Consider the following 12062-nt stretch of genomic DNA (forward strand, 5'->3'; position numbering starts at 1 on the left):
AGTTAGAGGTGAACTACATGGCAGAATTCCTTGATGGCAGCCAGTACTTAGAAAACAGACTAATAGAGTTAGTATTCTCCAAGTTTCCACAACCCCCAAATCCTCAAGAGCAGCACCCAAAAGGACTTTAACCCATTCAACTGTCTGGACACCTCCTATCTCCTGAGTAATACGACAGATTTTCTCATCTCTGAACACAAGGTCAGAGAAGAAGAGCTACTATCCTTTCCCCACCAAGGAAAATGGTTACGAGTTGAAAATAAGAATTAGTTGCCCACATACAATGTGAATTTTAGTTTCTATCTTTTGGCACGAGAGGATGAGCCAAGCTGTTAAAAACTCCCTATAGAGTGGGAAGATTTTTAAGTTCCCTTTAAGCAAGCCCACCAAGGAAGCAGCAGGTTGAACCACTCTGGATTCAGGGATTTTAGTGTCAATAGCTTGATACTCAAAAGTTACACTGTAAAAGAATTATATCTTAGTGAAAATAAATATATGACTGACTCAATCTAGAAAATATAATACAATAAACATAAACATGGGTCATAATATATGGCACAAGAACATAAGAAAATAGAAGCCAGAAAGTTTTTCATTTAGTCATCAAATAAACACATCTACTTATCCATAAGTCAAACTTGTAAATAAAATATGAAATGGTAGAATAAAAGGTATCTGAATTTGAACAAAACAAACAAGGAATCCCTAAACTCAATCATGCAACCTCAAATTATATTCCTGAAAATGTCTTTATATCCACTACTCTTCTAAATTATTTAAGATTTATAAGAACATCCAGAATAATTACATGTGTATAATGCTAACAGCCATACACCCTTAGGTCTGAGATGATATATAAAAGAAAAGAATTTATTTCTGAGAGAAAGCAAGAGTCCTTTATGGCTATTTTATTAGTTTTATCCTTGAAATCAACAGTCTCCCCAGAGATGCATTGTGTGTGGTAGTCGCTCAGTTATGTCTGACTCTTTGTGACACCACGGACTGTAACCCACCAGGCTCTTTTCTCCATGGAATTCTCCAGGCAAGAATACCGGAGTGGGTTACCATTCCCTTCTCCAGGGGATCTTTCCAACTCAGAGATAGAACCTGGGTCTCCTGCATTGCAGGCATATTCTTTACTGTCTGAGCCACCAAGGAAGATGCATACTCTAATGCAATTAGGCATCCTTTTATCTCAAGTTATTTCCAACCCCAGGGGAAAAGTGCTTCTCTTACCAATCAACCAATATTAATTATATTATTACATAGAGCAGATTTAATGCATAAAGCACAGTGCCTGGTACAAAGTAACCACAACTCAATAAATGTTAGCCATTATTATTATTCAGCTCTATTCATTCAGTCATAAATATTCAGTATATTCTCTAGGACCCCACCCTCCCATCCTGTGACCTAATGCCACTACTTACAACTATAAGGGTAAGATGACATAGATCAGATTTAAATAAGAGTTTCATTTCTGAAATAAAATCTAAATGAAGATATCAAGGTTGAGTTATTAATTCTTTATTAGTCTTATTTACTTACAGAGCAAATATTTTTTAAAATGTCCCCTTGAAATAAACTTTTCTAGACTAAAACGTAAAAGGATAGTCTTCTGTGAAGCAGAAATTTGATTTATATATAGTAATGAGTGAATGGCTGTCAAAATCTAAGAAAACACTTCTTGTGAAATTTCCGGTCAATCATGTTTAATTCTTTATATCAATAGTATTATCCTGGCTGACATGAAGGGAACTTCCAGGTCACCTACTGAAAGGAATCTGATTGAACAAAAAGTGGCTAGCCTGAAATGTGTCTAAAAAAAACAGACAAAAGCCAAACCTCGTAGAATAAACATGAAAAGGACACGTAGGAAAACGTTCAAAATTACTTCAGCTGGAAGGGGTTAAGCACAAGACACTGCTTGGTCAGAGACAGAGAGCTTTTTAAGATACATATTAATCTTGCAGGTAGGAAAGATTAAAAAGAAAAAAAAGGAAAGAAAAAAATGATAACGTATTTCTTGAGCAATATTTACCAGTCATGCTGCTGTCTCTGTTTATCCCATTATGAAGTTTACAGTGAACAAATGCTGCATCAAATAACCATGATCCAAAGAGATTCAAGATGCTGTTAACCTTTGGTCTCCGGGGCGCAGGCAGTGGCCGGGGTTCTGAACTAGTCTGATTTGGACTTGACAGAGGAGAGGTGGAAGATGTCTGATGCTGAACTTTCGAGGCGTGAGCAGTACTAACCTGTTAGAAGAACAAAAGAATATAGCCACAGTGACAAGAAGTTTGCAAAAATAGCAGGACTTTTTAAAAGGATGGCTGATTAAACAGCCAATTGTATGCGGTATAATAATGGTGATGAAAACTCTTACTGTGCTTGTCTTCATGGTGGCCTTATTCACAGTAACAGCCCGGTGCCTCCGGTTATGTGGTGGGGTGGTATTGACAGCAGTGCTCTGAGGCATACTCAATCTGTTCACGGGTGTTGGAGGAGCACTGTCTGATCGGGGTCTAGAAATGCCTTTAAAGAAAGACAAAAGGAGTTATTCTTATTCAAAATATGTGGTCAGCAAATCTTCCTCAAGCAACACTGGTAAAAGCTTAGGACCGATTAGTATAGCAGAGACTACAAGCTGCCTCCCAAATGCCACCCATCCTTTCTTCCTGAGTTACAGAACACAAAACTTAGCTGGACGTGGCTACCCAGAATAAACAACTACATTCTGAAAGGCTTGCTTATGGCCAGATGTGGCCATGTTCTGACCATAGAGAAGCGGGTGATTACTGGGTGAGTCTTCTCCAAAAATCTCCTTTTAAGTGTCCTTTTAAGGACCAATCAAAGGTAGATGCTTCTTCCTTCCCAGTTACTAAGAGGACAGCTGGGACTCTTTCAACCATCATGGCCCATAAGAGTATGCACAAAGGATGAAGAGCCAGAAGATGGAAGTGCCCTGGGTTTCTGAGAATGGTGGAACTGCCATAGCAGCCCTGTACAGCTTAGCCTGGGGCTTAACATGTATGAAAATAAGCTACTCTGTTTAAACCCACTGGTATTTTTGACCAAGTGGCAGTCAAACTTAACTGAACTAATGTATTACCTCTGTAATACCTCTGTAATATATTAAGTACACATAACAAATATTTTTTAAATGACAGGTATTACATATCAAGGGCTTCCCAGGTGGCACTAGAATCTGCGTGCCAATGCAAGAGATGTTAACAGATGCGGGTTCAATCCCTGGGTCAGTAAGATCTCCTGGAGGAGGAAATGGCAACCCACTCCACTATTCTTGCCAGGAGAATTCCATGGATGGAAGAGCTTGGCAGGTTACACAAAGAGTCAGATACACCTGAGCATCTGAGTACATTAAATATCACTGCTCTTTAACAGGTTAAAAATATTCTGACTTTTCATGTGAAAAACAGTTTAAAACAACGTTTCACAAAAAGTATAATTTGCTTCCTAATGATTCATATAAGAATGATACCTAACACATTTTAATCTGTATTTTCTAGGATTATTAGTGAAATGACACTTCTCTCTTTTGCAAATCATTTATTCATAGCCTTTGTCCACTTATCTACCGGGTCTTATTCTTTTCTCTTTGCATCACCTGATCTATTCAGCATTTATATAATAAAAACAAAAACACTCAGGCTATTACATAAGTTGCAAATAATTTTTCCTAGTTTACTACCTGGCAATCAAATCTCTTCATCTTTTTGTTTGGGCTGTCCCCTAATAGTCTCTAAAACCAGACTCTAGAGTTATCTTGAAACATTCAGCAACATATACAAAATTCACCTAAGAATGCATCCACCAGACAGCTGATTCCACGCATGGCACGAAAAAATATTTGAGGCAGATGTTTAAGGCAGGGATACTGATTCAATTCTTGTGGCATTCCGCTCACATTTAAGAACTGTTCCTGAAATTTGGGAGTAGAGCTTATAATGGCTGGGTTACTCAAATCCACAGGATTACTATCAAAAGAGAGAGCAAGAATTAATTATACATTTAGAAATTTCTTTAGCAATAAAATGCATGCAATCTAATTTTAAGAACAGGGCTGTGTGTACCTATTTGATTCAGAGAGGAGATGAATCTGTGTTTAATAGGCTAGAGAAGCAAACATCAACTCTACAGAAGACCTGCAGTGTGCTTACATAAACTTCATTTGCCTATTCAGAGAATGAGAACCAAAATAAGACTAGAAATTTTTACTTTTTAAAAAGTATATATGGATATATTGTTATATGTTTGGAATTAAGCAACAGAATGGTAAAATTATAAACAAATGTACAAGAACCCCAAGGAGAAAATTTTACTTTAGTATTAATATTTCCAATTTTTAAAAAACTACGTGAAAATTGGGATTAGTGCTTACGTTCTTGTGCATGCACTCTAGTCATACATTTTGATATATTTAAAACAACATATTTGGGCTTGAGTATTTCCACTGAAAAACAGATTTATGTTTTCATTCAAAACAGTCTGCTTAAGTGTCCATTAAACAGCCTTTCCAACTCAAAGTAATAACGTTAGTTAACGCATAGCCAGCCACTTGGAAAGAACTTCCACTAGCTACAAGATCAAAAGAATTAGACTGAGAAATATAAATCAGTGGATTATAGAGGACCTGGGCCTTTGAAACCTTTTTTCATCCAGTTAGACTCTTAATTTCAAGTAAATGAAAGTGAGGACAGAAGAATTGTATGGAAAAGGGCTTCTAGTATACTGTATACTTTAGTATACTGTATCCACAAAACTGCAGTTCACTCTGTGGGGTGGAGGAGAAAAGAAGCCTCTAAGGACTTCCCTGGCAGTGCAGTGGTTAAGAATCTGCCTTCCAGGGCAGGGGATGCAGGTTTAATCCCTGGTTGGGGAACTAAGGTCCCATGTGCCTCAGGGCCAGAGAAAGAGAGCAGTGCATATGCATAAGATCATCAAAACAGCCAAGACAGACAGATGATAGAGCAGCTTATCCCAAGGCTGCCCAGATCCCTCCAATCACGAGTACTGAATGTTCACTGCTTCCCGAAGCCCAGTAAGACCTCTCTATCATCACACAATAACGCCTCTTTTCCACCAGCATTTGTTCAAATTCCTATTCTGTATATCCAAAAAAAAAAAAAAGTGACTAAAACATTCTTTCAGCTCAAGAAGGACAGAGTATGAAGAGATCAATTAATAGTGAAGGAGTAGGGGCTTCCCTGGTGGCTGAGTGGTAAAGAATCTGCCTGTGAATGCAAGAAACACAGGTTCGATCCCTGGTCTAGGAAGATCCTACATACCATGGAACAGCTAGGCCCACACATCATAACTATTGAGCCTGTGCTCTAAAGCCTAGGAGTCACTACTGAGCCCACTCACTGAAAACTACTGAAGCCCACACACCCTAGAGCCTGGGCTCCACAAGAGAAGTCATCCCAACGAGAGGCCCATGCAGTGCAACAAAGAATAGTAGCCTCCATCACTGCAACTAGAGAAAAACCCGTGCAGCAACAAAGACCCAGCACAACCAAAAGTAAAGACTGTAAATAGTGAAGGAAAAGGAAAAGACTACCTAAGAACCACCACTAAAACAAAAGAACTACCATTAAAAAAGATTCCACTACTAGAGTTTTACTGGTGGCATATTTCAAACTCTTAAGGAATATATAACTTTCATACAACAGAGTACAGAAAAAGATAGGAAGTTTCCTAAGTTTTTCAAAGTTGCCAAAATATAAATTAGTCAAAAAACAGAAAGAGAGACAATTTGGGAAAATATTAAAAGAACAACATTCCATAATTAAGCAGAATTTATCTTTAAAGGATGCAGGATTCAACATTGGGGAAAAAATTAATATACTATCAATAGATAAAAGAAGAAAAGATATTTAACTGCTTAAATGGATCCCAAAACATGACTTGAAAATAATTTAGCCCTATTTCCCATTTATATTCTTAAATTTAAAATTCTTTAATTGCTTATGAAATCAAGAACACAAAAAACAGTAACTATCTAATATTAACAACCAATATCCCACTCAAAATTTCATGCAGCAGAGGCATTCGAATGAAAATCAGAAAAGAGGGATGTCAAAACAGTGTCATTTTAACACAACAGTGTTGTAGAAATTCTGACCAGTATTAATAACCTCAGATATGCAGATGACACCACCCTTATGGTAGAAAGTGAAGAAGAACTAAAGAGCCTCTTGATGAAAGTGAAAGTGGAGAGTGAAAAAGTTGGCTTGAAGCTCAACATTCAGAAAATTAAGATCATGGCATCCGGTTCCATCACTTCATGGCAGATATATGGGGAAACAGTGGAAACAGTGTCAGACTTTATCTTTCTGGGCTCCAAAATCACTGCAGATGGTGATTGCAGTCATGAAATTAAAAGATGCTTACTCCTTAGAAGGAAAGTTATGAGCAACCTAGACAGCATATTAAAAAGCAGAGACATTACTTTGCCATCAGAGGTCCGTCTAGTCAAGGCTATGGTTTTTCCAGTGGTCATGTATGGATGTGAGAGTTGGACTATAAGGAAAGCTGAGTGCCGAAGAATTGATGCTTTTGAACTATGGTGCTGGAGAAGACTCTTGAGAGTCCCTTGGACTGCAAGGAGATCCAACCAGTTCATCCTAAAGTAGATCAGTCCTGGGTGTTCACTGGAAGGACTGATGTTGAAGCTGAAACTCCAATACTCTGGCCACCTGATGAGACGAGCTGACTCATTGGAAGAGACCCTGATGCTGGGAAAGATTGAGGGCAGCAAGAGAAGGGGACGACAGAGGATGAGATGGTTGGATGGCATCATCGACTCGATGGACATGGGTTTGGGGGGACTCTGGGAGTTGGTGATGGATGGGGGTTCTGGCGTGCTGTGGTTCATGGGGTCGCAGAGAGTAGGACACGACTAAGCAACTGAACTGAACTGAACTGAAAACAATATATAAAAATAATTGTAACAAAAGTGGCAACTTTTCAAGCACCTACCACATACCAGATGCAGTCTTTCACATTTTCTTCAATTCTTATAACAATATGGACACTATAATTATCCCCATTTTATAGACTAAAAAGAGACAGACTCAGAGAGACTAAATTTCTTGCTTAAGCTCACAAAGGAAAAAGTAGTAGAACACGAACTAATATACAGGTCTTACTGCAACCAAAACACTTTTAATGAATTACCACAGACTCAAGTATAAATTACTAGAAAGGAGACATTTTTTATTTGCAGATATGTGCAAATATATATGTCCATTATATCTAGAAATCTAAAAAGAATCAGTGAAATACAGCATTTAAAAACCCCAAATGTAATATACAAAAGTAAAATATGTAAAACATTTTCTTTACAGCAGCAACAGCCACTTGTAAGATTTAACAATAGGAAAAAAAGTTAGCCTTTCACAACATCAGCAATAAATACGTAGGAATAATGGCAAAAAAAAAATTATGCAGATGTACAAAACACTTCCACAAGATATTTAAGATTCTTAAAAAGAAAAATACCTACTCTTGAAAGGCAACCACAATATATTAAGATGTCAGCTGCTCCCAAATATAAATACAAGCTAATACAATTCTCATCTTTGGCAGAGATGAGAATTGCTTAGCTGTTTGGTAATTTCTCTTTTCCTTCTATGTTCTCTTCCAATTTAATGTGGCATATGTTAGTTCCAGCCAAAGGAATATGGGTAGCAGTGATTCACATCAATTTAGGAACTGGTCCATAAAAACTTTCTACATAATTTTCCTTGCTTTCTCTTTTCCAGCTTCTAGCCAGATAGAGAGGCTTCTGCCTACAAAGTTAATGCTCTAATAAAGCCACATGTTGAAGATGGCGGAGCCTTTGCCAGCCTGAGGCCCTGAACAACTACCTAAGCAAAGCTGCTCCTTACCCAAGGCTTTTATGAAACATATTGTACTAAGCCACTAAGATTTTCAGGTTCATCTGCTAAAGCAGGACATGTTCCTTACCCTAAAATATACTCCAAACCCCAACAGGTTTTGTGAGGTTCTTCTCTTCACGTGTACTTTATAACATGTCAAATGGATTATAAAATTCATCTAAAATGTTAAATAGGCAAGAGGGATTCTTAAAAGTATTCTAAGAAGTGGAAAAAGGGAAAAAGTCGTTAGTTCTACCAAATACCAATAACTATAGAAGGTTAAAGTAATTAAGTGTGACTCTCCTATAAGAATGAATGGAAAGATCAATGGAATAATATGCAACCCAAAGACAAAACCCATACATATAAAGCAACTTAATGGCACAAAGAAAACAGCCAGAAGCAGTGAGTGAGTATAGATGAGTATATACCTGACCAAAGTACACAGAAGACTTTAATCTTAAAGGAAACAGAAAATGGTCACAGAAAAAGGTAGATGTAAAAAAATAAACTAAAATCACTGAAAGATGAAAAACAAACTACAAACTGAAAAATAAAATGACAGAAAATAGTTAAGATCCCTAATTTATAAACAGGTCATACAGAGTAATTCAGAATCACTAATATATAAACAGAAAAATGAGGCTCATCAAACTAGAAAGAAAAGATGCAAGGAAAAAGTTTATGAATCAAAATAGTACACAACAGAATTAAAGTTCCACAGAGCAAGGATGGGGCTAGAAGACAGAAAGGTAGGAAGCAATGAAATTGAATTGAAAACAATATCATAAAGAAAGAGCGAGCATGAAGTATTATTACTTTTAACAATTTGTCCCTCTGTGAAATTTTATGCTGTTCCCTTAGTGGAATTTTAAACAGGCTACCAGAGGAGAGGCCTTGAGAATAAGACTGACCAGTCAGTGTTGGTCACAGAGAGGAACAAGGTAGTCTTCAGCCCCCATAGAATGTGACAAAGTCCTGGAAGAGAGACTGTCACCCAGGTGGCGGCAACAGGCAAGAGAACAAATACTGCACCTACCGCAGGGAACAAGCCCCTAGAGAGTGTGGCCCAAGAGCAGCTGAGGAGAGCCTGACCCTGCCAGGATGGAAGGGGCATGTGACGCAGATGAGTGTATTGTCCAATTTGGCTCCATCTGACCCCTGGGCTTGGCAGCTACACTGTGAACTCCAACAAGGAGTTATAGTATGGTTCCTGCCTAAGACATTTACTGGGTAAGGACACATGAAATACAACAACAAGGGTACCTTAACATATGTAAAAAGCGAAACCAAGTCTGTGCAACACACTCATTATCCATTTCAGGAGGGATCAGACTGGCATCTTCATCGGGAACTTTAAATGGAGGAAATGAAGGACCATATGTAAAGCGTAGCAATCTAGAAAATTAAAAAAAAAACAACAACCACACCACTAAGTTCATTTTTAACAGAACTGAAGATACATTCAAGCATTAAAATATAGTAAGAGAAATATGATAGGAAAAAATAAATGAAACTTGTATTATACCTCACTGAGGTGAATAAAATAAATGAAAACCCTTTTATAAAATAAACTGGAAGAGGACTTTCAGTTTTGTAAAAATTATTTTAAAGTATTTATTTATTTAAATAATATCATTTATAATTTATCTCATATATTTATGTTATATGATTTATATTATAAATTTGTTATTTACTTATATGATTTCATTATAATTATAAAATGATAAGTGATTTATAAATTAAATATTTCTTCTCATATTATAAATTTTAATAATCATTATATATAACATAGTATGTAATATACAACACTGTATATAAATAACACTTATACAGAATATAATTTTATAATGTATGCTGCTGCTGCTGCTAAGTCACTTCAGTCATGTCCGACTCTGTGCGACTGCATAGACGGCAGCCCGCCAGGCTCCTCTGTTCCTGGGATTCTCCAGGCAAGAACACTGGAGTGGGTTGCCATATCCTTCTCCAATGCATGAAACTGAAAAGTGAAAGTGAAGTTGCTCAGTCTTGTCCAACTCTTAGCGACACCATGAACTGCAGCCTATCAGGCTCCTCAGTCCATGGGATTTTCCAGGCAAGAGGACCAGAGAGGGTTGCCATTGCCTTCTCCATTTATAGTGTATACTATAACATAAATTACAAATTATATATAATTTTATAAAATTACAAATTATTTAAAATTTTAATTTATAACTGCAAATAACAAATCATATAATCATGCACAATTATCCTTATGTTGATTATATAGTCATATAATATAAACAATAAATTCTTTTTTCAAAGATTCATCATACTACAAATGTCTTCAATACAACTAATTTATCATAATTTATTCATAACTGCAATATAACTTTACATGAAGTTTAGAATTTATGGTATGTGTCCCATAAATTGAATCTGACAATTCAATTACTTAACTAAATACTAATATTCCAAATGTATTAAAATTGTTCAAAGCTCTTTGACTCAATTATTAATCTATTATACTGAGAATAGATTATGATCTATTATAGCTAATCTAAAAATATATCTTAATAAAATAACCAGAATACAAAGACTAAGTGTAAAGTACTTGCAAATCAACGATATTTTTTCTTTTTTACTTTTATATCCTCCTTTATTTACCTTTTTTTTTTGTTTTTTTTTTGTTTTTTTCTGCCCCACTGAGCAACTCATGGGATCTTAATTCCCTGACCTGGGACTGAACCCAGACCATTAACAGTGGGGGTGCTGAGTCCTAACCACTGGACTACCAGGGAATTCCCAACAATAGTTTTTAAAAGGAAAACACAGAGAACAATTTAAATATCAAACAGCAGAGAAACTATTAAATGAATTATAATTTCATTTATATAATGAAAAACTATAAGGCCATTTAAAATAGGATCTTGAGATCTATGTAAGAAGAAAAAAGGTACATGTAATTACTGGGACAAGAGTCAGACATAAAGTTAAAAAAGGCAGGTAACATTATATAGAATAATCTCGAATTGATTTTTTTAAAAAGATAGAAAAATATATATTCAAAGGTTGTTTATTTGTAAGTGATGGATACTTCCCCTTATGTCTTCCAAATTTTCCATAATAAGCATGTATTATACTTTTATAATCAAGATAAAAAGATGTATTATTTAAAATAGATTCATAATAGTGACATTCATAAAGACATACCAGAATAAACAAACAAAAATTCATCTTAAATGATGATAAAGATATATATATTAACTCATAAAAAGACCAATGTACCTTCTGATACGTAAAACCACCTATAAATTATCTGTTCCCACCTCCTCCACTAACCCTCCCATTGAGTCTAAATCAGATTAAGTCTCCAGTCTCCTGTCAGATTAACTACCAGCTGACAGGAAACATAAGGGAGAGGAACATATTAATTAACAAAACTAGGACATAATCAGAAAAATCCAGAATGTGAAACATTCAATAAGACAAAACAACCCAGTTCAACAAAAAACACCTGCAAGGAAATAAAAATGAGAGAGCAGGAACCTACAGTTTAAAATAGGCTTAAGAAATATTTCAACTAAATACAATGTCCATACCTTGTCTGCATTCTGATTCAATGGAATCAACTATTTTAAAAAGTTGAGACATTCAGGGACATCAGAACACTCAATAGCTAAACAATATTAGAAAACTGTTAACATTTTGTTCATGTGTGATAATGGTATTGTGATCATGTTTAAAAAAGAATGCTCAGCTTTAAATAGTTATATATTACAAGAAATGAAAAAAAAAGTCCGAAAAAAATGAAGCCTAACGGTTTACTCACAGAATAGTGATGATATTATATATAAATGGCTAAAAAAATAATAATCATTATTATAAAAAACTACCTACTTTGGTTACAGATGAGAATATTATAGTATGGTCCTATTTCTGTAAAATTATGTATAATAAAGATTTCTGGTGAACTTAACTCTTTCTGTTATAACTTTCTTTGGTTCATTTTTTAAAATAATGATCTTAAACATTTTGGACTTCCCTGGTGGCTCAGACCGTAAAGTGTCTGCCTACAATGCAGGAGACCTGGGTTCAATCCCTGGGTCAGGAAGATCCCCTGGAGAAGGAAATGGCAACCCACTCCAGTATTCTTGCCTGGAAAATCCCATGGACAGA

At 35.9% G+C, this 12062-nt stretch overlaps 1 protein-coding gene across 4 annotated transcripts in view; it reads right to left on the minus strand.

Annotated features, from left to right (window-relative positions):
- The window catches only part of RALGAPB (Ral GTPase activating protein non-catalytic subunit beta), a 93853-nt gene that overhangs the window by 51183 nt on the left and 30608 nt on the right, over window positions 1-12062 (minus strand). For all 4 annotated transcript variants that reach the window (XM_040248339.1, XM_040248336.1, XM_040248338.1 and 1 more), the window contains exons 6-9: window positions 9171-9302; window positions 3820-3998; window positions 2387-2535; window positions 2042-2258 (exon numbers count right to left, since the gene is read on the minus strand). In XM_040248339.1, the coding sequence (XP_040104273.1) occupies window positions 2042-2258; window positions 2387-2535; window positions 3820-3998; window positions 9171-9302 (677 nt within the window). The remainder of the gene's footprint in view (window positions 1-2041; window positions 2259-2386; window positions 2536-3819; window positions 3999-9170; window positions 9303-12062) is intronic.

This window comes from Oryx dammah, unplaced genomic scaffold, assembly GCF_014754425.2.
Source record: "Oryx dammah isolate SB20612 unplaced genomic scaffold, SCBI_Odam_1.1 HiC_scaffold_10, whole genome shotgun sequence".
Taxonomy (NCBI): Eukaryota; Metazoa; Chordata; class Mammalia; order Artiodactyla; family Bovidae; genus Oryx; species Oryx dammah.